General features: G+C 41.4%; 1 protein-coding gene across 4 annotated transcripts in view; it reads left to right on the forward strand.

Moving 5' to 3' along the window:
* Nucleotides 1-27,859, forward strand: part of naa35 (N-alpha-acetyltransferase 35, NatC auxiliary subunit) — a 63,485-nt gene that overhangs the window by 2,573 nt on the left and 33,053 nt on the right. For all 4 annotated transcript variants that reach the window (XM_033017672.1, XM_033017670.1, XM_033017671.1 and 1 more), the window contains exons 2-10: nt 8,171-8,300; nt 14,683-14,716; nt 14,927-15,041; nt 16,205-16,279; nt 18,810-18,977; nt 20,649-20,715; nt 21,888-21,931; nt 23,159-23,209; nt 26,495-26,578. In XM_033017672.1, the coding sequence (XP_032873563.1) occupies nt 8,177-8,300; nt 14,683-14,716; nt 14,927-15,041; nt 16,205-16,279; nt 18,810-18,977; nt 20,649-20,715; nt 21,888-21,931; nt 23,159-23,209; nt 26,495-26,578 (762 nt within the window). In that variant the 5' untranslated portion in view covers nt 8,171-8,176. The remainder of the gene's footprint in view (nt 1-8,170; nt 8,301-14,682; nt 14,717-14,926; nt 15,042-16,204; nt 16,280-18,809; nt 18,978-20,648; nt 20,716-21,887; nt 21,932-23,158; nt 23,210-26,494; nt 26,579-27,859) is intronic.

A 27,859-nucleotide genomic window follows, 5' to 3' on the forward strand; every position in this document is an offset into this window, starting at 1 on the left:
CTTCAGAATTCATTATGCTACTAGCATCAACAGTTATATCATCAATCAAGATAAATGAGCCAGTTCCTTCAGAAGCCATACATGCCCAATCCATAACACCTGCGTAGACTTTTTCATCGCGGAGCGGGCGACCCCTCGCCGGGGGTCGCCAGAAGAGAGCACTCCGTTCGCTGGCCCGCGGCAGCCTGAAGCGGTCTGTGGAACTCCAGCTGGCGTGGCGTCCGGAGCCTGGGATCCCTCGTTGGGGACCCCAGAGGAGAAGAGCTCCAACCGCCAGCCTGCGGCCTACTTCTAACCGCGGGCGCGGCGGGGACTTAGCATCCGGAGCAGGATCCCTCGCCGGGGATCCCTGGAGCAGAGCTCCGACCGCCAGCCCTGCAGTCTGCGGTGCTTCTAACTGCGGCGCGTCGGGGACTTTAGATCTTTGACCGCCGGCCTGCGGCCTACACCATCTTGAAGCCGCGGTCTCCGGTAGGGAAGCACCGATTCAGGACTTGCCTTGTCTGCACATCTGGCCACCCGCAACGGCGACTGCGGAGTGTTGTGGTCCCGACCACGGGGGAAAATGGAGGAGGACTGACTAAACTTTGTGCCTTCCACCACAGTGATGAATGCTGTGGTGGATTTTTGTGTTACATTTTTATTGTGTTTTTTTTTTTTAAATTGTACCGCTGCTGGCAAGTTCATTTCACTGCACTTTATTGTGCACGTGACGAATAAATCTGACTTGACTTGACCCCCACCACCATGTTTCACAGATTCTTTGGATCTTGGCCAGTTCCTTCTCTCTTCCTTCCTATTTTGCTCTTGCCATCACTCTGATGTAAGTTAATCTTCGTCTCATCTGTCCACAAGACCTTTTTCCAAAACTGTGGTTATTCTTTTAAGTACTTCTTGGCAAACTAACCTGGCCATTCTATTTTTGCAGTTAACCAGTTGTTTGCATCTTGCAGTGTAGCCTCTGTATTTCTGTTCATGAAGTCTTCTGCGGCAGGGGTCATTGATAAATCCACACCTGACTCCTGAAGAGCGTTTCTGATCTGTCGGACAGGTGTGTGGGGATTTTTCTTTATTATACAAAGAATTCTTCTGTCATCAGAATGCGGAGATAGCCGCTCATTTGGATGGCAGTAACAGGATCGGTCCGAGTCAGCATGGATTTATGAAGGGGAAATCATGCTTTACTAATCTTCTGGTATTTTTTGAAGATGTAACTAGGAAAATGGACAAGGGGGAGCCAGTGGATGTAGTGTACCTGGACTTTCAGAAAGCATTTGATAAGGAGATTAGTGGGCAAAATTAGGGCACATGGTATTGGGGGTAGAGTGCTGACATAGATAGAGAAGTGGTTGGCAGACAGGAAACAAAGAGTAGGGATTAACGGGTCCCTTTCAGAATGGCAGGCAGTGCCTAGTGGGGTACCGCAAGGCTCGGTGCTGGGACCGCAGTTATTTACAATATACATCAATGATTAGGATGAAGGGATTCAAAGTAACATTAGCAAATTTGCAGATGACACAAAGCTGGGTGGCAGTGTGAACTGTGAGGAGGATGCTATGAGAATGCAGGGTGACTTGGACAGGTTGGGGGAGTGGGCAGATGCATGGCAGATGAAGTTTAATGCGGATAAATGTGAGGTTATCCACTTTGGCTATCTGAATGGCGTGAAGTTGGGGAAAAAGGGAAGTACATCGGGATCTGGGGGTCCTTGTACATCAGTCTATGAAAGTAAGCATGCAGGTACAGCAGACAGTGAAGAAAGTGAATGGCATGTTGGCCTTTATAACAAGAGGAATCGAATATAGGAGCAAAGAGGTCCTTCTGCAATTGTACAGAGCCCTAGTGAGACCACACCTGGAGTATTGTGTGCAGTTTTGGTCCCCTAATTTGAGGAAGGACATTCTTGCTATTGAGGGAGTGCAGCGTAGGTTTACAAGGTTAATTCCCGGGATGGCGGGATTGCCATATGCTGAGAGAATGGAGCAGCTGGGCTTGTGCACTCTGGAGTTTAGAAGGATGAGAGGATATCTCATTGAAACATATAAGATTGTTAAGGGCTTGGACACGCTAGAGGCAGGAAACATGTTCCCGATGTTGGGGGAGTCCAGAACCAGGGGCCACAGTTTAAGAATAAGGAGTAAGCCATTTAGAACGGAGACAAGGAAACACTTTTTCTCACAGAGAGTGGTGAGTGTAGAGTTCTCTGCCTCAGAGGGCGGTGGAGGCGGTGGAGCTAGATAGGGCTCTTATAAATAGAGGAGTCAGGGAATATGGGGAGAAGGCAGGAACGGGGTACTGATTGGGGATGATCAGCCATGATCACTCGAAGGGCCAAATGGCCTACTCCTGCACCTATTGTCTATCAGCTGTGTAGGTCTTCCTTGGCTTGCCAGTCCCTTAGCGATTTGTAAGCTCACCAGTGCTCTCTTTCTTCTTAATGATGTTCCAAACAGTTGATTTTGGTAAGCCTAAGGTTTGCCTGATGTCTCCAACAGTTGTATTCTTGTTTCTCAGTCTCATAATGGCTTCTTTGAATTTCATTGGCACAACTTTGGTCCTCATGTTGAAAAACAGCATTAAAAGTTTCCAAAGGTGATGGAAAGACTGGAGGAAAGACTAGGTGCTGAGAGCTCTCTTATTAAGGAGGCAATTAAACACACCTAAGCAATTGCAAACGCCTATGAAGCCCTGTGTCCCAAACATTATGGTGTCCTGAAATGGGGGAACTATGTATAAACACAGCTGCAATTTCTATGAAGGTGCTGGTCGAGCCTTCCGCGGCATTGGAGCTCCCGACTTGCCTCTCCCGAGAATGCGAGCCCTTGATGGTAAGTCTGCAGGCCGCGGTGGGAGCCATCCCAGGCAAGGGATCCGCTCCGGTTAAGTCCGCGCCCCGCGGTGGGGCTCACGACAGTCCGAGGCGGCTTCCAGCTCCAGCGATGGTCGGCCGCAGAGCCCGGAGAATATGATCCGAAAAATGATCACATCTCCGGGAAGGTAAGAGCTTGAAAAAAAGATTCCCCCGATCCTCTCCCCCCACATAAAACAAACCGAAGTACATTAAATCAACTTTTAACAAACACTAAAAATAACAAAAGATGAAAAAAACGAACAGACTGCCGGCAGGGCTGGCCATCACCCGGGCGCCCCAAGTAGTCTTAGAGTGGTTTCAGAATTTGGACTGCATACTATTATATCAAGCATAACTTTTCCACAAAATAGAGAGACAAGAGACTTCAGATGCTGAAATCTTGAGCAAAAAAAAATTACGAGTCATCCTTAAATACAGGAGAGGTGCCGGAAGACTGGAGGGTGGCAAATGTTGTGCCTCTTTTCAAGAAGGGCTGCAGGGAAAATGCTGGGAACTGTAGGCAGGTGAGCTCAACATCAGTAGTTGGAAAGTTACTCGAGATTATGACGGATAGGTTATACAGACATTTGGATGGGCAAGATCTGATTAGGGACAGTCAGCATGGTTTTGTACGTGGGAGGTTGTGTCTCACAAATCTGATTAATTTTTTTGAAGATGTGACCAAAAAGGTCGATGAGGGCAGAGCTGTAGATGTTGTGTACATGGATTTCAGTAAGATAGTCTACAAGGTTCCGCATGAGGGGCTGCTCTGGAAGGTTAGATCGCATGGGACCCAAGGAGAGATAGTTGAATGGATAGCAAATTGGCTCCATGGAAGGAAGCAGAGGATGATGATGGAAGGTTGCTTCTCGGACTGGAGGCCTGTGACTGGTAGTGTGCCTGAGGGTTCAGTGCTAGGCCCGTTACTGCTAGTTCTCAATTCACCTTAACTCTGGGTAAAAGACTGTGCATTTACCCTATCTAATCCCCCACCCCATAATCTTCTATATGATCAACCTTCATTCTCTTGCGTTCGAAGGAATAAAGTTCTAGCCTGTCGAACCTCTCCCTATAACTCAGGCCCTCAAGTGCGAGCAACATCCTTGTAAATCTTCTCTGCCCTCTTTCCAGCTCAACAGCATCCTTCATACAGTAGGGTAACCAAAACTGAACACAATACTCCAAATGCAGTCGCACCAACATCTTGTGCAACTGTAACAGAACATCCCAACCTCTATACTCAATATGTGTGGGAAAGAACTGCAGATACTGGTTCAAATCGAAGGTAGACACAAAATGCTGGAGACAGCGGGACAGGCAACAGAAGGAATGGGTAGACAAAAATGCTGGAGAATCTCAGCGGGTGAGGCAGCACCTATGGAGCGAAGGAAATGGGCAACGTTTCGGGTCAAAACCCTTCTTCAGACTGATGTCAGGGGAGTCGGCGGGACAGATAGAATGTAGTCGGAGACTAAGACTGGTGGGAGAACTGGGAAGGGGGAGGGGATGGAGAGAGAGGGAAAGCAAGGGCTACTTGAAGTTAGAGAAGTCAATGTTCATACTGCTGGGGTTTAAGCTACCCAAGTGAAATATGAGGTGGGTTAAAGCGGACTGAGCAGAAGTGTTCAGCGAAGCGATCGCCGAGCCTGCGCTTGGTCTCGCCGATGCAAAGGAGTTGACACCTGTAATAGCGTTTACAGTAGATGAGGTTGGAGGAGGTGCAAGTGAACTTCTGCCTCGCATGAAAAGACTGTCTGGGTCCTTGGATGGAGTCAAGGGGGGGAGGTATAGGGGCAGGTGTTGCATCTCCTGTGGTTGCAGGGGAAAGTACCTGGGGAGGGTGTAGTCTGGGTGGGAAGGGACGGGTTCACCAGGGAGTTGCGGAGGGATCTGTCTTTGCGGAAAGCAGAAAGGGGTGGAGATGGGAAGATGTGGCCAGCAGTGGGATCCCGTTGTAGAGCAGAGGGATCTAGGAGTGCATGTACAAAATTCTGGAAAATGGCGTCACTTTAGATAGGGGGTCAGGTGGTTTTTGGTATATTGGCCTTCATCAGTCAGGGTAATGAGTAATGCTGGATAACTCAACGGGACAGGCAGGGTCTTTGGAGAGAAGGAATGGGTGACGTGGAGGTGGTGAAAATGTTGGAGGATTATATGTTGTATGCGATGGCAGAGAGGGTGGAAGGTGAGGACAAGGGGGACTCTGTCCTTGTTACGAATGCGGGGAGGGGGAGGGGGAGGGAGCAAGAACGGAGCTGCGGGATATCGAGGATACAGCATATAATCCTCCAACATTTTCTCCACCTCCACGTCACCCATTCCTTCTCTCCAAAGACTGCCTGTCCCGTTGAGTTATCCAGCATTACTCAATACCCTGACTGATGAAGGCCAATATACCAAAAACCACCTGACCCCCTATCTAAAGTGACGCAATTTTCCAGAATTTTGTACATGCACTCCTAGATCCCTCTGCTCTACAACACTCCTCATGACCCTGCCATTCACTATAAAGGTCCTGTCCTGGTTTGACTTTACAAAATGCAAAACCTCAGACTTATCTGCATTAAACTCCATAAACCATTCCTCAGCCTACTTGCCCAGCTGAGTGCACCAATCATTGAGCCCTCAGAAAGCTCATTCTGTTTCACATAGTAAATGTATGAATTTAGGAATGGTCTCAACAAATTTTTAAAAAATACTGTAAATGCTTCAAATCTGCAATGAAAACAGAAAACACTGGAAAAGAGAGCATTGAAGATGGCGAGGGATGGTTAGAATAAAAAGAATGTCACTATTAGAATAAAACCAAATAAATCAACATAGCTGTTAGAATCAGATTATCCTTCTGCACTGCAGGTGACCTCTTCCCTTCCCACGTTTCAGGGACCTAAACAGTGTCTACACAAAAAGCAGTGATTCACTTGCACTTCTAGTTTAGTGTATTGTAATTAGTATGTGATCTTTATGCATTTGGGAAACCAAATGCAAATTGGTGATGGTACACAAAATTGCTGGGGAAACTCAGCGGGTGCAGCAGCATCTATGGAGCGAAGGAAATAGGCGACGTTTCGGGCCGAAACCCTTCTTCAGACTGATGGGGGGTGGGGAAAGAAAGAAGGAAAAAGGGAGGAGGAGGAGGAGCCCGAGGGCGGGCGGATGGGAGGGTGGGAGGAGACAGCTAGAGGGTTAAGGAAGGGGAGGAGACAGCACGGGCTAGCCAAATTGGGAGAATTCAATGTTAATGCCATAAGGACGCAAGGACCCCAGACGGAATATGAGGTGCTGTTCCTCCAATTTCCGCTGTTGCTCACTCTGGCAATGGAGGAGACCCAGGACAGAGAGGTCGGATTGGGAATGGGAGGGGGAGTTGAAGTGCTGAGCCACCGGGAGGTCAGGTAGGTTATTGCGGACTGAGCGGAGGTGTTCGGCGAAACGATCGCCCAACCTACGCTTGGTCTCACCGATGTAAATCAGCTGACATCTAGAGCAGCGGATGCAGTAGATGAGGTTGGAGGAGATACAGGTGAACCTTTGTCGCACCTGGAACGACTGCTTGGGACCTTGAATGGAGTCGAGGGGGGAGGTGAAGGGACAGGTGTTGCATTTCTTGCGGTTGCAACGGAAAGTGCCCGGGGAGGGGGTGGTGCGGGAGGGAAGGGAAGAATTGACGAGGGAGTTGCGGAGGGAGCGGTCTTTGCGGAAGGCGGACATGGGGGGAGATGGGAAGATGTGGCGAGTGGTGGGGTCACGTTGGAGGTGGCGGAAATGGCGGAGGATTATGTGTTGTATTTGCCGGCTGGTGGGGTGAAAGGTGAGGACCAGAGGGACTCTGCCCTTGTTGCGTGTGCGGGGATGGGGAGAGAGAGCAGTGTTACGGGGTATGGATGAGACCCTGGTGTGAGCCTCATCTATGGTGGCGGAGGGGAATCCCCGTTCCCTGAAGAACGAGGACATTTCCGATGCCCTGGTATGAAATGTCTCATCCTGGGAGCAGATGCGGCGTAGGCGGAGGAATTGGGAGTAGGGGATGGAGTCTTTACAGGGGGCAGGGTGGGAAGACGTGTAGTCCAGATAGCCATGTGAGTCAGTGGGTTTGTAATGTATGTCGGTCAGGAGTCTGTCCCCTGCGATGGAGATGGTGAAGTCAAGGAATGGTAGGGAAGTGTCGGAAATCATCCAGGTGTATTGGAGTGCCGGATGGAAGTTGGTGGTGAAGTGGATGAAGTCAGTCAGTTGTGTGTGGGTGCAGGAGGTGGCACCAAAGCAGTCGTCAATGCAGCAGAGGTAGAGGTCGGGGATAGGGCCCTGTTACGTCTTGAACAAGGATTGTTCAACGTACCCGACAAAGAGGCAGGCGTAGCTGGGGCCCATGCGTGTGCCCATAGCTACGCCTTGTGTTTGGAGGAAATGGGAGGAGTCAAATGTAAAGTTATTGAGGGTGATTATTTGCAAATTGGTGATTATTTGCAGATCATCTTTGTTCAGTCTACAGCAATGATCTTCAGTTTCCTGTCACCTGCCACTTTAATTTCCCATCCTATTCCCATACTGACACATCTGTGGTCTTCTGCACTGTTACGAGACCCAAAGCAAGCTTGAGGAAGAACAACATATCTTATGTCTAGGCATATTGCAGCCTCTGGACTCAATATTAAGTTATCCAACATTAGGTAATTTGCTGTCTCTTTCTGTCAGTATCTGTAATGGCTTTTTTTTGCCAGCTATCAATTTGTATATTGACGCCATTTACCCTTTCCATTAATATTTTTTGGACTGCTGGGCATTTCCCGCAGCCTGGTTATTAGGAAGACATAACTCAAACAAAGAACCATAATCTGATACTAATGCCAAAAAATAATAATTTGGTCTCCACCTTTCAGAGACCATCTTCTGCACTACTGACAATTAACTTGTTTCCTCTCTCTTCAGTTCTGATGAAAGTTTTCAGTTCTGAAACATTAACTCTATTTCTTTCTCCATAGGTACTGCCTGGCCTGCTGAGTGTTTCCAGCATTTTCTGTTATTATTCCTACCTCATCTAGCCTGGATTCAGAACCATGGCCGAGACTTGGAAGAATAGTGCTGGTTTCCTGCATCACTTCCATAAAGATTTACAATTAAATATTATTTCTTTTGCTATTATTTTATAAAATGATGACATTGTTTATCTTCATAATTGACAATGCCTCTGTCTGGAAGTCTTAAAAACGTCCTACTTTTCACTTGGCATGCAAATAAATCATCTTCAACTGAATGGGGTATTCGGAGGAAATGGGAACAAAGTCTTTTGAACACCCTTTTGTATAATTTGATCTCCAGGTTACCATGGTTACAAAAGCATCTTTGGATGAAGACGATGTTGGTTGGGGGCTTGGCATCTCGGAAAAGATGGAAAAGAGTAATGCAAACTGGGTAGATGTGACGAAGGAATTCAAGGATTGCTGTAAAGGTAAAATGTGCTTCTAGCTTAAGGGACCTGTAATAAAATGTAAATGTTTCCTGTAATATGAAAAGTGTAACAAAACACTATTTTAGTATTCCTCTTTCCGAAAAAATTATCAATCTTCTGTGTTGTTAGTCCAACCAAAAGTTCTAATTTACAAAATAAATACATTGCCTTGCATCTTTTTGCAAAAAGGCATAGTGATACAGAAAGATTAGATGCCATGATATTAAATATTGGACTTCTCATTTTATTTAGTTTTTTCTCCTTCCTCTTTCAAAAAGCATAGGATAAAAGTAATCCCACTCATTGTTGGGTTTTTATAGGTAAATTAGTTTATTCAGTTATAAATTTCTAGAACTTTTTAGTCTACTTTTTTATTATGTTGGTATTCAGAAAGGAGTGTAATCATTTTGTTAAAATCTGCCCATAGATGTATATGGTAAGGCTTACTTTTAATGTGTGCACGATGCTTTTAAAGTGCTTTAAAAATAATATATACATGAATTTGCCTCTGGTCCTGTGATAAATCGCTATGATATTACTAAAAGTTTAATAGGATAGTAGTCTTGTCTCATCGATTGTTCAATTGCTCCTTGAAATCTGTGGCCAGTTTGGGCACAGTTCCAACTGGATAAATTGGGATGTTATCAATCTTATCCACAGAAAAATCACCCTTTTGCACTTTGAAGGTTCAATAGTGTAGAGAATCCGTTGCATGGCTGAGCATGTACCTACGAGCACGTACCTAAGATAGTGCCTATCTGCGGTGACATTTTGCCAGCGGCACAACAGAAAATCTTCAAATATAGTATTTCTGAGCTCACCTGTATCAAAGAATCTGCAGAAATCAACGATGTAAGTAGCGAACTGCTAATGCATTTAAATGCATTAGCTCTACTGCGAACTCCCGAAGATAGCGACTGTAAGGGAATCCCCGATCGGAGGGGAATCCCCGACCTCGCGAAGACTCGCAAGTACTGTACCTTTAAACACCGAGGGCTGCCTAGAGTACGGAAACGTGGTCATCGGGCAGGACTACAAGTAAGACTGAAGCGTAGGGGACTTCGGCCCCCTCTCCCTACCATCCTACTGGCCAACGTACAGTCACTAGAAAACAAAGTGGAGGACTTAAGGTCAAAGCTGCTTTATCAAAAGGAGCCGAGGGAATGCTCTGTGTTCTGTTTCACATAGACATGGCTCACCCCCAGCTCCCCAGACTTGGCGGTCCAGCCTGAAGGTTTCTCCATCCACCGTATGGACCGTACGCAGGCATCTGGGAAAGGGAGAGGATGGGGCGTCTGCATCATGGTCAACTCTTCATGGTGCTCAGACGTGGCAGTCCTATCCAACTCCTGCTCTCCACACCTCGAACATCTGGTGGTGAAGTGCCGCCCCTTCTACCTACCGAGGGAATTCACCTCCATAATCCTGACCGTGGTCTACATCCCAGCCCAGGCAGATGCCCGTCTGGCAATGGAGAAGCTGCACGCCGTGGTCAACAAGCACCAGACAGCTTACCCCGAGGCATTTACCACCGTAGCTGGGGACTTCAACAAAGCCAACCTGAAGAAATCGCTCCCTAACTTCCACCAACATGTCTCCTGCAGAACCTGAGGATCAAACACCCTTGACCACTGCTACACGACCATCAAAGACGCCTATCGCTCTATCCCTCGCCCTCACTTCGGCGGTGCTGCTTCTTCCAACATACAAGCAACAACTGAAGAGAGCACCCACAGAGGTGAGGACTGTACAGAGCTGGTCGGTGGCTAGGGGGGCAGAGGAACAACTCCAGGACTGCTTGGAGTCTAGACTGGGCAATGTTCAGGGACTCGGCAACGGACCTGAATGAATACCTCACAGTCGTTACAGACTTCATAAGGAAATGTGTGGAGGACTGCGTTCCCACAAAAACCTTCCCAGTGTTTCCTAACCAGAAGCCTTGGATGAACCATGAGATCCTCACTCTTCTGAAGTCCAGAACCTGGGCATTCATATCTGGCGATGCAGAGGTCTATAAGAAGTCCAGATACGACCTTGGTAAGGTGATCAAAAAGGCCAAAAGGGACCTGCTCCAAGCTGGAACTGTGACAGGGCTTGAATGCCATCACCACCTACAAGGCGGAATCAGAAGCGGCTCAAACGACAGCGAAGCATCACTCCCTGACGAGCTCAATGCGTTCTACGCACGGTTCGATAGGGAGAACACTGATGTGCCTTCCCGAGCCCCTATTCGCCCTGACTAGTCATAGTCATAGAGGCCGACATCAGAAGATCCTTCAGGGGGATGAACCCTCGGAAAGCGCCTGGACCTGATGGTATACCTGGTCGAGTTCTCAAAACCTGTGCGGGAGTTTTTGCAGACATTTTCAACCTCTCACTTCTGAGGTCTGAGGTTCCCACCTGCTTTAAGAGGGCATCAATAATACCGGTGCCCAAGAAGAGTATGGTGATGTGCCTCAATTACTATCGACCGGCGGCATTAATGTCTGTGGTGATGAAATGCTTTGAGAGGTTGGTTATGGTGCACATCAACTCCTACCTCGACAAGAACCTCGACCAACTACAGTTCGCATACCGGCACAACAGGTCAACGGTAGATGCAATTTCACTGGCTCTCCACTCCGCACTGGACCACTTGGACAATAAAAACACCTACGTCAGGCTGTTGTTTATAGACTACAGCTCAGCGTTTAATACCATCTTTCCTTCCAAGCTGGTTACCAAGCTCACGGAACTGGGCCTCTGCAATTGGATCCTCGACTTCCTCATCCACAGACCACAGTCTGTTCAAATTGGAGGAACCACTTCATCCTCAGTAACAATTAGTACGGGAGCACCTCAAGGCTGCGTGCTCAGCCCCCTGATTTACTCACTCTATACCCATGACTGTGTAGCTGGTCATAGTGCGAACTCCATCATCAAGTTCACCGATGACACCACTGTGGTTGGACGAATCACAGAGGGGGACGAGTCAGAGTATAGAAGTGAGAGTGACCGACTGACCAAATGGTGCCAGCTCCACATCCTGGCTCTCAACATCAGTGAGACCAAGGAACTGATTGTGGACTTTGGTAGGGGAAGGATGAGGGCCCGCGATCCTGTTTATATCAACGGGATGATGGAGGAGAGGGTTCAATAACTTCAAATTCCTGGGTCCAGGAAAGATCACAAGATCTTTCCTGGACCCAGCACACTGATGCAATTGTAAAGAAGGCACATCAGCTACTCTACTTCCTGCGAAGATTACGGAGATTCGGCATGTCGAAGTGGATTCTCTTAAACTTCTACAGGTGCACGGTAGAGAGCATTCTGACTGGGTACATCATGGCCTGGTTCGCAACTTGAACATCCAGGAGCGAAAAAGACTACAAAAAGTTGTGACCACTGCGCAGTCCATCACCGGCTTTGACCTCCCCACCGTCGAAGGGATCTATCGTAGTCGCTGCCTCAAAGGCAACCAAAAGCATCAAGGACCCACACTTATCTCACCACTGCCATCAGGAAGAAGGTACAGGAGCCTGAAGACTAACGCCAGGTTCAGTAACAGCTACTTCCCCACAGCCATCAGGCTATTAAACACAACGAATAAGCCATGAGCTCTGAACTGCAAACGTTATTATTTGTCATTTGCACTATATTTGTTATTTATTGAACTTTTTCTTTTTTTTCCCGTTATATACAATGTTTACATATTCACATATTCTGTTGTGCTGCAACAAGTAAGAATTTCATTGTCCCGTCCGGGACATATGACAATAAAACACTCTTGTCCTGTCTTGAAATACGATACCTTAAATAGTTTTTATTTCATCACTGTTTAAATACAATTAGGATAAAGTTCCAAATTTGAATTTATTATTAGGTTAATTTCAAATTTAAAGTACAGATGTACTGTATCCAAGATGTCAAGTGTGTCATAAGAGGGAAGATTGAGTAGGTTATATTGAGTTTCTATTCTTTAGCATTTAGAAGAATGAAAGGCCACCTAATTGAATGTTAAATCTCCTTTGAGATTTCTGTTAAAATGTCAGCCTATCATTCATAACGCGCAAATATTACGCTTAGCATTCATTTTGCACAAAGCTTTGTGTCAACTAAAATTGATTAATCTTCACGGCAAAGCTAAATTTGAATATCAAAAATCTTTTATTAAATCCAGTCATTTCTGACATGGATTAAGAAGCCTATATTGAGCATCATTCTGCTTGTTCTGGTGTCAGGATGGGTCTTGAAAGTGGATTTGTGCTGATTTCACACCACCATAACAGTATTTATGTGAAGTAAGACCAGTTGATTCTACATTGATTATGTAGCGATGTTACAAAACCTACCTTCAGCGGCGCTGCAGTTCTGCCACTGGCCGTGTGCGCGACTTTGGCGCCTTTGGTGGCTGGCGGGATTAAAATGCAGGTTTGTATCGCTTGTCGGAGAGGGATTTCCTCGGGCTGCTAGTCGATGAAGAAAAATCGATCGGACTTCCGTTCCCATTTTTTTTTAATTAAAAAATCGCTGGACAATTTAATAGTTGGATTAAAGTAAAAAGCGACCGAATGCCCTCAACGCCTACAATGTGATGGATCGTAATATCAGGACAAAATAAAAGGTAAGTCATTTATTTCACATATAATCTTGCTTATTAGGGTGGCTTTAATCTAATTTTACGACGCAAAAATGTTATTTGGGCCCCATACGAACCAGCAGTGTCTTTCCTGCCGTTAAAATTCATGGCAATGGCAACGTTCCAATCGATCGCATTCCAGAAACATCCACTCGCAAGATGATTTAAATCCTCTTTTTTTTGGACAATCATGTCATAAATCGTCTATATTTTGTGTAATTGTCTATCCATAGTCAATATTTTTATACTAAATATCCACAACAGTTTTAGCCACATGTATTGTGCAAAAAATAATAATTTTGATTATATTGAGAGTGCATGTTTCTAGATTAATTTATGGGAATCAAACATTAAATTCCTTCCATCTGGCATATAAATTCATGACAGTGGGATTTAAAAATCATGTTATATTATGAATTCTCGTGTGAATGGGATTAGTTTGTTATTTGGATACTTAGGCTATTAAAAAATATATATTCTTTTCTTAAGAAATGTTTAGACCTTTTCTTAAGAAATGTTTAGATCTAGTAATTGAATTTATATGAATTTAATTGATTAGATGAATTTAATTGATTTGATGAATTTTAAGTTGCGTATTTACTATTTGTTTTAGCGTTTAACTTTATCATTTCTACCTTTTTTCTAAAACTACAAATAATAACTTGTTTCTGTTAATGCTGTTCAGTGTTTTTTTTCCTTTACATTTTAAACAGATGTTTCCAAAGAAGAAATGCAAAATTGTCCATCCAAATGCCCAGCAAAAGAGACTGATTCGGACAGCATTCGCAAAGATTATCCGAATTTGGACTACTCCAAATGTGATGTCTACAGGACATTCTTAATGGGAAAGTAGGGGGCAGAAAGGCATGTCATGCGTGGTTTGAAGAGCAAAAACTTGTAGTTTACAATGCCAAAATTGAAAAGTTGAAGAAAAACAAAGTGTACAGAGTTGCTTATTGGTTACAATCTGAGGAGTATGATGATGCTACTGATTACGATATGCCAATGTACCAGCTAGCAACTGATCATCTCCATAAAGACTTGGTCTATTGCTTGAAATTGTAATTTATTTACCTAACTGTTACGGACTTACAGCATATAATACAATAATATTAAAGTTCTGATCTTGAGAATATCACATTTTTGAATTTTCAAGGCAGTCTCGGTGTTTATTACTATTTCCGTCACAAAGGTGAATTTTGTAATTAGCTACAATTAGGTAATTAACTAATTATATGCTTTAATTTCAGGTCATCCAAGTAAGATGGTTCATATTTGTTTCAGAATGCTTCAATCTATAATAACTGAAAATTTAATTCAGTTCTCTTAATTCTTTTTAAAGTTACGGGCTTTTGACTGTCCTCGATCACAGCTTTTGTGTTAAGTCATTTGAAAAGCAATAGTGAACAAGATGCTAATTTCCGAGTATGAAAATGGCCATAACTTTTTTAATACTAAGATATGAAAGTGAATTAAGTATCAAATTAAACTTTTTATGCTTTATCTGATGGGATAAATTACAGACTAGATTTTTTAAATCTCAAAATGTTGTAACATTGCTAGATTATGCAGCAACATAAATGGTTGATGTTAAACATAAAATTATCATGTGCACTACAATCACAATGTATTGGCAAGTGGTTATTTATGTAATTATGTTTATAATGTATTGTAATATTTGTGAAGCTATGCTTAACTTGTCTATATTAGATCAATGAGTGAGATATAGTAACAAATAATAATTTCAAATCTGTTTTATTTTAGAACTTAAGCTGGGTGAATTACTTCATGACAAACTGTGAGTATGACAGCATTTTCATTGGACATAATTTGAATTCTTTGGAACTTCTCAGTTAATCTTCCAGTCATAACATTGCTTTCAAAATTCTATAAATACTTTTTTGCTTGCTCCCGTTCACTGGAAATTACTCCTACTCTGTAGTGTAAGTAGTTGACAGTAATTGATGTACAAAATTGTAATTTAATGTATTTAAAATTATTCTTTCAGCTTTGGTCTGTTTGAAGCTATGTCAGCGATCGAGATGATGGACCCAAAGATGGATGCAGGAATGATTGGTAATCAAGTTAACCGTAAAGTGTTCAACTTTGAACAGGCAGTCAAGGTTTGGCACATTCATTGTTTAATTTAAAAAATCCATAATTTTAGCCAAGACAATTTATGTAGTTATGTAAATTTTTTTAAGTGCAGATGCCAGCAATCTGCCATAACTACATGTAAGATGCTGGAACCGATCAATAGATAGGGGAAAATGTTGATTCTGTTTTTTTTTTTTCCACAAATGCCACCTAACCTGCATATTTCCAGTATTTTTATGTTTTTATGCCATTCTTACAGTTGCTACTGTCAATTTATATGATACACGTTTCACCTCCTTCCTGATAGCAAGATAAAAATTGGATGCAAGATTTCTGTTTGATATTGACAAAGATCAGACCTGCTCACCTAAATGAGAAAAAAATAAAGATGTATAAAAGAGTTTCAAATTTATGTCTGAATAAACTTCTGTAAAGGATATGAATTGATGCAGATTTTAATAAAATCAAGGTTTTTTTTTTAAATCCTGTAAGTGACTTGAACATTTTGGGTAATGAATTTGTTGTGGCAGGGACATGTGGTTAAAATCAGAGGAAGTATCAGACTAAGTTTATGTAATTCACAGGAATGGAAAAAAATATTTTTAAAGCTTTTTTTCCACACAAGTTTGAATTCTAGCAACATTCCAGGCCTGTAAATTGACCATTTTAAATGATGATGGCTTAATGAAACATCTAATCTGTTCAGGTGAAAATTATGTTGTGTTACTTGCACTGTGAGTTGTGTGTGCTTTATATATATTTTTTTAATTGTTAATTCCTACAATGTAACTTTTAACTGCCAGGGTAAGTATTTTATTGCATCTCCTTACTTGATCTGTATTTCCACCTTCCAACTTCTCTTCTCACTTCTTCTCATTATCACTTTGCAGAATCCATTAAAATCAGTTGCTTATTTTTACACAACCCATGGTTCCATTTGCTCCAGGATATTAATGTTTAAACTTGTATGCTCACACTTCTCAATTCTTTAGCACATTATAAACATGTAAATAACTGTAACCGTTTTTTCAGTAATTTTGAAACTGAATGTTCATCCACTTCAATCTGGTTGTATATAAAAACTTGAAATCGTACTTATTGCAATGGGTGAAGTTTATATTTTTGATCCACCATTTTTTAAATGCCGAGTTTTTTGAGTAGTAATGTTTACTTTTGTTTCTTTCTAAAGGATGGAACTATTACAATCAAGGGTCTAACCATGCCTGAACTTATAGGTATAATAGACACATGCTTCTGTTGCTTGGTGAGTTTGTGGTTTTTGTCTAATGGTTTTAATGGAATTGTTTTTGGTCCTATGCCTTTAACTTTTTTCAAGTAACTATTCTATTCTCTTTTACAGTTAATTCCTTTAAATATTTGTGATTTATCGAAAATAAGTTACATTATTGCTATCTAATGGATTCTAGTAATTTACCTACATCTTTAAGATTTTCAATCATTTTAAGTTTCAATCATAGGGCTATATGGCATAGAAACAGGCCCTTCAGCCCAACTCATCAATGCTAACCAAGCTAATGCCCCATGCCTGCACCTGGCCCAGTCCTTCCGAATCTTTCCTATCCATGTACCTGTCTAAGTGTCTTTTTAAATATCATAATTGTACACCTCACCTGGTTGTTTGTTCCATACACACATTGCCCTCTGTTTGAAAAAGATGCCACTTGGGTCCCTTTTAAATCATTCCCCTTTTATCTTAAACCCATGCCTTCTAGTTTTAGACTATCCTATCCTGAGGAAAAGATTGTCCATTCATATTGCCTATGTCCCTCATGACTTTTATAAATCTCTATAAGGTCACTCCTCAGCCTATCTAGCATCTCCTTATAACTTAATCCTTCCAGACCTGGTAACATCTTCATCAACCTTTTTTGTGCCCTTTCCAGTTAGTAGGATGACTGGAACTGTACATTGTATTCCAAATGTGGACATTAACAACTTGTACAGCTTTTTCTTGTTGTGTCACTACACTTTTCCAAGCCACTGCGTGGTGTGGGCTCTGGCACATGGCACAGAAGACCTTAAGATCTTCTGGTTTACAGGGCTCTGGGAGGAGGGGGCAGGAAAGTAAGTGCTCCATAGTTTGGGTTGCCTCCCTGCAGTCACATTCGGTTGGTCCATCATTGTTGTACCCCCACTTCTGCACGAGGGCTTTGCACCGTCCGACCCGTGTTCTGAGGCGATTGAGGCAGAGCCAGACTGGCCATGTCTCTTTCGCTCCCAATGGAAGGGACTCCTCAGGGTATAGTGTCAGTGTGTGGTGTTTTGATTGTAGGTTTGTCACCCAAACATCTATCCTACAGGTGCGGGGGTTATCATTCAGGGATTGAACTGCATGTAGGAAACAATTTCTGGATTTTAACCTCTTTGGTGCCTGGACATGTTGGAAGAGTGGGTGATGAGGGTCATCCTCCTGCTTGGTGTGTTCCACTTTTGAGGTACAGGTCGTCAACAGCAGGTACAGGTCGTCAACTTGTGTGGGTTTGGGGCAACCAGAGATGGTTCTGCATGCTGCGTTTCCAGACTGGGCAGGCATATTCGACTGCTGACTTGTATAGCTGCAACATGATGTCCTAATTCCTGCATTCAGTACCCTGACTGATGAAGGCACCTTCTTCACCATACTGTATGCCTGTGTCACTGCTTTCAAGGAACTAAGCGCCTCTACCCTTGCGTCTCTCTGTTCTTAACGTTCTCTTCTTAGCTTTCAGTCCACCAATGAAAGAGTTTTCAAATCTGCTTTCATAACTAACATAAAAATAAAATGTTACCTATACCTGCAGACAGTATGACCTGCAGCCAAATTAAGTATCATAATCACCTACTTTTATATTCATGCAGTTAAACACCAGTGTTCACCAGCTGCTCTGATTTCATTTATTAAGGTTGTTGACGCATCTCACTGCAGGTTGTTAACTGATGTGGCAGACAAAGAAATACACAAAATAAACTCTATTACAACTCAGTCTTTATTAATATAGGATTCAAAGTACAGGCATTCAATTATATCGTGTAACTCTTATTGACTTTGTCTTTAATTCAATATTCTAGCTTGTTGCTTGTTACATTGCATCTCAAAACTCATGGTTTGTACCTTGACACCATACCTTGATATGGACTGTCCAGCTTACTTCCAGTGGTGGACACAAAATGGTGGATGCAACTATCCAGGAGTACCACCATGGAATGAAGACTCCAAGTTTGGAACTCAAGAGAAGACCACTGGAAGTAAACAAAATCTGTAGGAAAGAACTGCAGATGCTGGTTTAAATCGAAGATAGACACAAAATGCTGGAGTAAAATGCTGGAGCTCCTCAAAATATGTACTAAATCTTTACTATTCTGCAAACCAATTAATATTGACGCCTTTAAGTCTTCAACAATTTTCCCAAGTTCTTTGCATTTTCAATTGTGCTCTTCAAGTTGATCAAATTGGCAATAAATTATTACACAATAAGCTAGTATTTTTTTGAAAAAGCAGTATTTGGTTTATTCGCATATGTTTAGCTTGTTGGAATTGGGCTCAAGGGACAGAGGTAGGAATACTTTTTATTGATCTGTATTTATTTTGTACTTTTGAAGTTGTGTTCTTTTCCTTTGACAATCACTTGTTGAATATTACACAGGTCAATTGGTTTGAAAGACGTGTGATTTTCATGCATGTGATGTTTACTTTTTCTACAAGGATAGAATCTATTTTATGAAATTTTATTTATTGTCGGAAGCAGTAAATATCGGTTAAAATTGAAATCTTAACTCATAGTTTCTTCTAACAGATAACTTGGTTAGAAGGACATTCTTTGGCCCAGACAGTCTTCACTTGCCTTTACGTTCACAATCCAGACTTAATTGAGGATTCGGCGATGAAAGCCTTTGCTCTCGGCATTTTAAAGATCTGTGACATTGCCAGAGAAAAAGTTAATAAAGCAGCTGTTTTTGAAGAGGTAAGAGCAGAAATATTTGCCATTAATTTGAGCACACGTTGAAATGGATTTTTGCCCATTGGTAAAAATTAGTTTAAACTTTGAGATGAAAGTAAATAAGTTTGCTTTGTCATTTTAATACTGGATATTAACAAATACAACCTAAATAATATTTGTATAAAATCCGGAATTGATAAACAGGAGATCAAAAGAAAATGATAGATGGTTTTAAATTATGGTTTTTGCACTGCAAATGGTTAATTTACTCAGAAAATTGAAAGCAATGACAGAAGAAACAGCAACATCCAATAAAATTTCACGTTCTCGTAGCCAGTAATCTCTCAGTAGCAGGCACATTATGTTTTCCTGTTTTAGAGTATGCCCAACATGTTGAACAAATAGTGGTGAGAGACAGTGAATCGGTTCTCTTTCTCCTTCGCCCTTTGACTTTTGATATCAATAAAGCCTTTTCCAGGCCAGTGGAAGAAAATAAAGTGTGAATTGTTAGAAATGTAGAAACAAGATACAAAAGTTTACAATAGATACAAAAGTTTACAAAAGAGGACACAGCTCTTTTCATGTTAAGAGCTAATTCAATAATTAACATTTGAGCATGTTTTCTTACGATTAGGCATTAGTGACATAAATATAAATTGGTGGTATATTTTTCCTCTTTATCTTGAAAGTGAATCTATCTTGTTTTGTGAGCAGAATAAAGTGTCTTACACTATTTTCTAACAAAATACCATATTCCATGTCAATGTACTTTGGACAAAGTTATTACTTTAGTTTTTCTTTTTTTATAATAACAACACAACTTTGCATTATGCTAGCAGAAACACAATGAATTGAAAACTGGTTGTCCAGAAGTTCACCTTCAGTGACAAACATCTACTGCATGTTGAATCTTATCATGTTTATTTGTTTAATTTGAAGTCGGTGGAATAACTTTTCTTCGTGTATTTAACAGTCTTCCCGCCCACACCCCATTAAGTTATAGAAGATTAATTTAGATCACTGCACACTGAATGTAGAGTGATCCTGAGCTTCCAATTACATATCTCTCTAGTTTTCTAATCCATTCCTAGTTTAATCTCTATCTTTGGCGTCCTAGATCAATGAAGGATCTGTAACTCGTCTTATAATCATGCACATTGCAACTTACTTTATGAGCCCATCATAAATTTGAAACATTTCAGGTAGTTATATACCATGTATATTTTGTATTATTCAATTTTATTTTCCCTCTTTTTATTGGTAATTTCAATTATTTTCATATTCATACCTCCCACAAACATAACTCTTGTTATTCATGGCTTTACTGCCCTCTTTTAGTCAACACCACCACTTATGTCATTCTCTCACTCATGGTCTCCCTTTTTATTCTTCCCCTTTTTTTAACGCAAATTAAAGCATCCTTTATTTCTTACTTTTCCCATTTCTGACGAGAGGTAATTAACTTGAAACATTAAACTATTTACTTCCACAGTTGCTGCTGAGTGCTTTCTATATTTACTGGTTTTATTCTATTGTTCTAACAGTTAATTAAGTGGCGATTTCCCCCTCATGAAGGGATCCTCTCTGATGGGAGAAGAATGTAGTGAAGATAGTAATCCACAGGAGGTGAAAAGTAGACCCATACATATTGCTGGAATCAATCACTTGGAGCTATACCTTTATTTGTATTTTCAGGAGGATTTTCAGTCGATGACTTATGGTTTCAAAATGGCCAATAATGTCACAGATCTAAGGGTTACAGGTGAGTTTTTAAAATATTGTTGGCATAATTTCTACAACTTGTTTTGTATTTCCTACTTAATGCCTGTTTTGTCAAAGGAATTAGATCGATAACTAATTTGCAATAGCTAAACAAATTAAAGATCCTTTAAATATATTTTAAATTGTGTACAATGTTAACCTATGAAAATCTTTGAACTTTACTGGAGAGGAGACTGTTTTGTCCATCATGTCCAGGACACCCAAGAAAAGTGTCCTGCCTAATCTCACTTCCTAGCTTTTAATCTTTAACGTTAGGGTTGTACTACATTAGGTGCATATCCAATACTCTATAAATGCACTGAAAAATTCAGATTTCTCAACTCTAACTATTTTATTATCCGCTTAACTACTAATCTCAGCTAAGGTAAATAGATCCTTCCTTTCAACCTATCCAGTCCTCGCGCAATCTTACACACTATTATTATTTTTTTTGCTGTTCTGAAGAAAATCAGCTGCTGTGCCTTACACTTTTTAAAAAACAATCTTCACTTTTTCTAACTGTAACACTTATCATATTTTGCACTCTGGTATTTTTCTTTTTGCACTACCTCATGTGCTTGTGTATGGCTTGATTGTACTGACTTGACTGGACAACACAAACAAAGTTTTTCACCGTATCTTGGTACTTGAGACAAATACACCAATACCAAAAAGACTGATAAACCCTTAGTTGGAAATGGTTTGAAAATCAAAAGAGGATAATCATGACATTTACAAAGTGAGACAGAATAGAGAGAATATAGAACAAGCAGGAGACATAGAAAAATATTTTTAACACACCTATACCAGCTTTTACAGTGATTAATGAATTAAATATATAATGGAGAAGAGTACAATGTATTGGAAATGGCAGCAAAATCAATGTGATCCAACTGTTTTGAAATTACTCTAACTAGGTATAATATTTAGAAAATAAAACCATAGCAATTAATTTAATTGTATTATTAATTATTGAAACAAATTTATATATGTTATGTGCCTCTACTAATGAACTAGAGGAGGCAAAATATATGTGGAAAAAGTACTTTTAAGGTGTCATCAATCCATGTAGGACTATTGATATTCTTGCATAATTTGTGACTGAAGCTTTTTGGTCTGTTCATATATTGGATGAACTAATGTTTTTCAGCATTTATTAAATTCTATCTCTAGGCATGTTGAAAGATGTGGAAGATGATTTGCAAAGAAGAGTGAAGGTAATTTATCATTTCAGTGTGTTAAGCATCCATTTTAATTCAACATTCATATATAATACATAATTGGGTAGGTTAAGAATATGATTAATGCCAAAGCAAGCAAGCATAATTTATAATTTTCAATAAATATATTTTATTGTGAAATAAAATCTCAACATATTAGATGATTCAGTTGATGACCAAAATAAATTAAAGATCGGTATCACAGAGTAAAGACTATTAATTTTGCCAAGCAGAGTAATAATATCCAGAATGGTGAATGTTTTAGAAATCGGCAAAGGATATCAAAAATTAATAATGTGCAAGGTTAATTTCCGGGATGGCGGGGCTGTCATATGCTGAGAGAATGGAGCAGCTGGGCTTGTACACTCTGGAGTTTAGAAGGATGAGAGGGTATCTCATTGAAACGTATAAGATTGTTAAGGGCTTGGACACGCTAGAGGCAGGAAACATGTTCCCGATGTTGGGGGCGTCCAGAACCAGGGGCCACAGTGCAAGAATAAGGAGTAAGCCATTTGGAACGGAGACGAGGAAACACTTTTTCTCACAGAGAGTGGTGAGTCTGTGGAATTCTCTGCCTCAGAGGGCGGTGGAGGCAGGTTCTCTGGATGCTTTCAAGAGAGCTAGATAGGGCTCATAAAAATAGCGGTCAGGCGATATGGGAGAAGGCAGGAACGGGGTAATGATTGGGGATGATCAGCCATGATCACGTTGAATGGCGGTGCTGCCTGCACCTATTGTCTATTGCACTCTGTAGAATATGTCTCGGGTGGGGTGGTCAGAACGAAGACTCGAAAAAGTTAAATGTGTATTTCAGAAAGGATGGGGAAATTGGAAGTTAAGATTCCATCAACAGCGCCTAGTGTAGTGCTCACAACCAGCCTATTCTACCACAGGAAATTTGATCTATTGAAGTTGTCTATCTAATGTGTTCGTTTATCTCAAAAGTGAATTCTTCTATAATTAAATATTTATGTAAAACCACTGGTAACATTTGATCTAAGAATGTGCTCATCAACATAAACTACTTCCTAAGGATAGAATATTGTGTAACCACATCCAAAATTTGTGATTTAACATAATAAAATGACAATTTGGTGAAGAATATAATATTCTGAAACCGCAGATTTCAGAAATTGTGGGACACCTTTGTTGGGGATGCAGATGTTTTATAAAATGGTTTCTCCAGTTTTGCACTATAATTAATGTTTCTGTTTTTTTTGTTAGAGCACTAGGAGTCGACAAGGAGAAGAGCGCAATCCAGAGGTTGAACTTGAAGTAAGCATATGTCAAGATAAATTCAATATATAATTTTTGTGCACCAGGTAGTATTCTGGATCATAATCAAGTGAAGGGCATTGCATAGAATTTGAACGCTTTTGCAGCAAAATGTTCTGTAATTTCTGATCACATAATCTTAGAATTTTAAAAATATTTTCCTTGACTTGATGGTCAACAAAATCATTACAGACTTACGAAAATACTGGAGCACTTCCTTAAAACATATTAGAACTTTTTTCAGGCACCGAGAGTGATTGGAAAGCAGTTCAAAGCTTTCCCATTAAGGCCTTTTCAGGCAGTGAGAAGGACGAAAAGCCATGTATTTGTCTTTTGGAATGGAAGCAAGAATCAAATGCCATGATTGATCTCTTAACAGCAGGAAGCAGAGAGTGGTTGCAGAGGATTGCTTTTCCAAATGAAAGACTGTGACAAGTAACATGTTTGTGATATCTGTTAATGATGTGGATGTGAACACAGGAATTATGATAAGTTAATTTATGGATTATATAAAAATTGGTGGTGTCACAGATAATGAATAAGGTTGTCTAACACTACAGTATGACAAAGTTGGGTGGAGCAATGGCAAATTAAATATAATCCTGCCAAGTACCTGATGTGTGCACTCCCCTGTGTGCCTGGGTCCTGGACTTTCACACCTCCTGGCCCCAGGTGGTCAAGATGGAGAGACGTACCTCCATCCCCTTCACCCTGAACACAGGATCCCCCTAGGGTTGCGTCCTCAGCCCCCTACTGTACTCCCTGTACACACATGACTGTGTGGCCAGGTTCAGCTCCAACTCCATTATCAAGTTTGCTGATGACACTGTGGTGGTGGGCCTGATCTCCGATAACGATGAGAAGGCCTACCTGGAGGAGATGGCTGACCTGGTACTCTGGTGTCAGAACAACAGCCTCCTCTTGAATGTCACTAAAACTAAGGAGCTGATTGTGGACTTTAGAAGGGCACAACAACCAAGGACGTACAAGCCACTGGGGATAAATGGGACTACTGTGGATAGGTTGAGCAGCTTTAAATACCTGGGAGACCACATCACAGAGGATCTGACATGGAGAACACGCACTGCCGCACTGGTGAGAAAGGCAAGGCAGAGCCTTTACCACCTCAGGCAGCTGAGGAAATTCAGAGTCTCTCCGAGGATCCTTCAATCTTTCTACTGATGCAGTAGAAAGCATCCTGACCAGAAACATCTCGATCTGGTTTGGCAAAGCTCTGCCCAGGCTCTGCAGAGAGTAGTGCGTTCGACTGAACGCTCCATGGGAACTACACTCTTTCCCCCCCCCCCCCCACCACCCCGCGGTAGGACCTACACACCAGGTGATGCAGACCCAGAGCCAACAAGATCATGAAGGACCCCTACCACCCAAGCAACGGACTGTTCCAGCTGCTAAGGTCAGGCAAGCGCCTCTGCTGTCACGCTGCGAAAACAGAGAGGATGAGACGGAGTTTCTTCCCACAGGCCATTAGGACTGTAAACTCTGATCTCATCAGGGCGTAATTACTGTTGTGTCTTTTTTTAATGTAAATACTGGTTCTGTTCTGTTCTGTTGTTTTGCACAATCCCGCAGGCATTGTCACTTTCATTTCACTGTGCATCTTGTATGTATGTGACAAAGTTGACTTGACTTGAGGCATTTTCGGAGGACAAACAAGGCTAAGACATACATGGGAAAAGGGAGCATTGATGATCAGATGGACCTTGGGGTGCAAGTCCATTGATCCACAAAAATGATGGAACAGTTGTTTAAGGTGATGAAGAGGGTATATGAGAGGCCTTCATTCATTGTGGCGAAGAATATAAGAGCTGTGTCTTCATGTTGCAGCTTTTACTAAGCCACACCTAGAGTATTTTTTGCAGTTGTGGTCACCCCGTTATAGGAAGGCTGTGATGTACTGGAGATGGTGCAGAGGAAATTAACCAGTATGTTGCCTGGGATGGAGTGTCTCACTTGTAAGAAAAGAGTGGATAAGAAGTGTTTTGTTTTCGATGAGCAGGAATCTGAGAGGTAACCTGATGGAGATGTGTAAAATTATGCTGGGGATAGATAGAGTAGATAGAAATATTTTTCCTGTGGTAGAGTTGTCTAAGACAAGGGCAGGTATTTAAGATGAAAGGGAAGAGGATTGAGGAGGATTTTTTTTTCACACAGAGGGTGGGTGGAGCTAGGAATGTGCTGCCTGAAGGTGGCAGTATACTCTCATAACATTTAAGAAGCATCCAAAGTACTTTAATCACCAAGCTAATGCCCGTTCTTTCACATTCTTAAAATGAAATCATGTTTTGCTACATCGTGATTTATTGATTTACAACCAATTGAAAGGCATTCCGCTCAAGGTGAAATTTAAAGAAGATTCATTCAGATTCAGATTCAACTTTAATTGTCATTGTCAGTGTACAGTACAGAGACAACGAAATGCAGTTAGCATCTCCCTGGAAGATCGACATCGAATCTATTGTACAAATTTTACTTCTAGATGTATGTTCTATGAAATAATTATTTGCTTGCAAACTTGTTCATTAATAGAAAACATAGAAAAATAGGTGCAGGAGTAGGCCATTCGGTCCTTCGAGCCATTCAATATGATCATGGCTGATCGTCTAAAATCAGTACCCTGTTCCTGCTTTTCCCTATGTCCCTTGATTCCTTTAGCCCTAAGAGCTAAATCTAACTGCAGTGAATTGGCCTCCACTGCCTTCTGTGGCAGATAATTCCACGGATTCACAATTCTCTGGGTGAAGAAGTTTTTCCTCATCTCAGTCCTATATGGCCTACCCCTTATTCTTAAACTGTGACCCCTCGCTCTGGACACCCCCAACATCGGGAACATTTTTCCTGCATCTAGCCTGTCCAATCCTTTAAGAATTATATATGTTTCTATAACATATCCTCTCATCCTTATAAATTCCAGTGAATACAAGCCCAGTCAACCCATTCTTTCATCATATGTCAGCCCCGCCATCTCGGGAATTAATATGGTGAACCTACGCTGCACTCCCTCGATAGAAATAATGTCCTTCCTCAAATTAGGAGACCAAAATTGCACTCAATACTCCAGGTGCGGTCTCACAACTACAGGAGGACCTCCTTGCTCCTAAACTCAAATCCTCTTGTCTTGAAGGCCAACATACCACTAGCTTTCTTCACTGCTTGCTGTACCTGCATGCTTACTATAATTTAGTGCATACTTTTAAAAGAAGGTGCCACATAAAAAACAGTTGTTGTTGCTTTCTAATGTAATGTCATTTCCGTTTAATATTTCAGCATCAACAGTGCACAGCAGTGTTCGGCAGAATGAAGTTTACTCGGTTGTTACTGACTGCTCTGATTGCTTTCACAAAGAAAGAGGTAAGATACATCCCATGTTGAAGTTATTCAACATAACCAACAGGAACAAAATACCCGCTTCTAGCATGATTTTCCCAGATTAATGCTGATTATTAGTAAGAAATATATTATTGAAATTGACAAAGACATGTTTGTGTAGCAGTGAAAGATTTCTTTGGAAATTTTGATGCAGATTTTACGTTATAATCAATATTTGATGACACAGATAATACAAATTGTTTCAAAATTCAGTGTTTGCTTTAGAGCATTTCGAAAATGCAAGTAAAACTTGATTGTTTTTTTAAGTAACCAAGAAGGTTGACGATGGCAAAGTTGTAGACATTGTCTATATGGATTTCAGGAAGACATTTGATAAGGTTCCATGTGGTAGGCTGCCCTGGAAGGTCAGATTGTATGGGATCCAGAGAGAGCTCGCTGGGTAGAGAATTGGCTTCAAGGAAGGAAGCAGAGGGTGGTTGTGGAAGGTTGACTGGAGGCCTGTGACTAGTGGTATGCTCAGGGATCAGTGCTGGGCCCATTGCTGTTTGTCGTTTATACCAAAGGTTTGGATGAGAATATAGAAGGCATGACTAGTAAGTGTGCAAATGACACTAAAGTGGGTGGGATGATACATTGCAAAGATGGTTATCAAAAATTATTGTAGGATCTTGATCAGCTGAGTAGTGGGGCTGGGGAATGGATAATGGAGTTTAATACAGATAAGTGTGAGGTGTTGCATTTTGGGAAGTCAAACCAGGCCAAGACCTTCATTAATAATGCCAGAGCCATGGGGGGTGTTGTGAAGCAGAGGGGTCTAGGAGTGCAGGTAAATAGTACCCTAAAAGTGGTGCCATAGATGGGGTGATCAAGAAGCCTTTGGTACATTGAAATCATCAGTCAGGCTGTTGAGTATAGAAGTTAGGATATTATGAGATGTAAGATTTGGTTTCAACATTATGCCAGTCCTGAATTCTATCTAGTAAGAAGTTACTATATGATCTCCTGAGATCATATAACCCATCAAAATTAACCCATCAAAATTAACCATGAATATGAAACTAACTTTGTGACCTCTCATACCCTGTAAAAGCAATTGTTTCTGATGTGGATTCATAGAATGGGTGCAAAGAATTTGATACCTTAAATAAAGCCAGAACTGTAAGTGGTTTAAATTGCTTTTGGTTTCATTGGCAGTAGCTTCTATTGTCAGTCATTAACAATTTTCACGTTATCAACAATGATCAGTGGTGTAAATGATTGATTAGTAACGGGAATGTCTATAAGTAGACTAGGACAAAGGAC

The sequence above is a fragment of the Amblyraja radiata genome, chromosome 3 (assembly GCF_010909765.2).
Source record: "Amblyraja radiata isolate CabotCenter1 chromosome 3, sAmbRad1.1.pri, whole genome shotgun sequence".
Lineage (NCBI taxonomy): Eukaryota > Metazoa > Chordata > Chondrichthyes > Rajiformes > Rajidae > Amblyraja > Amblyraja radiata.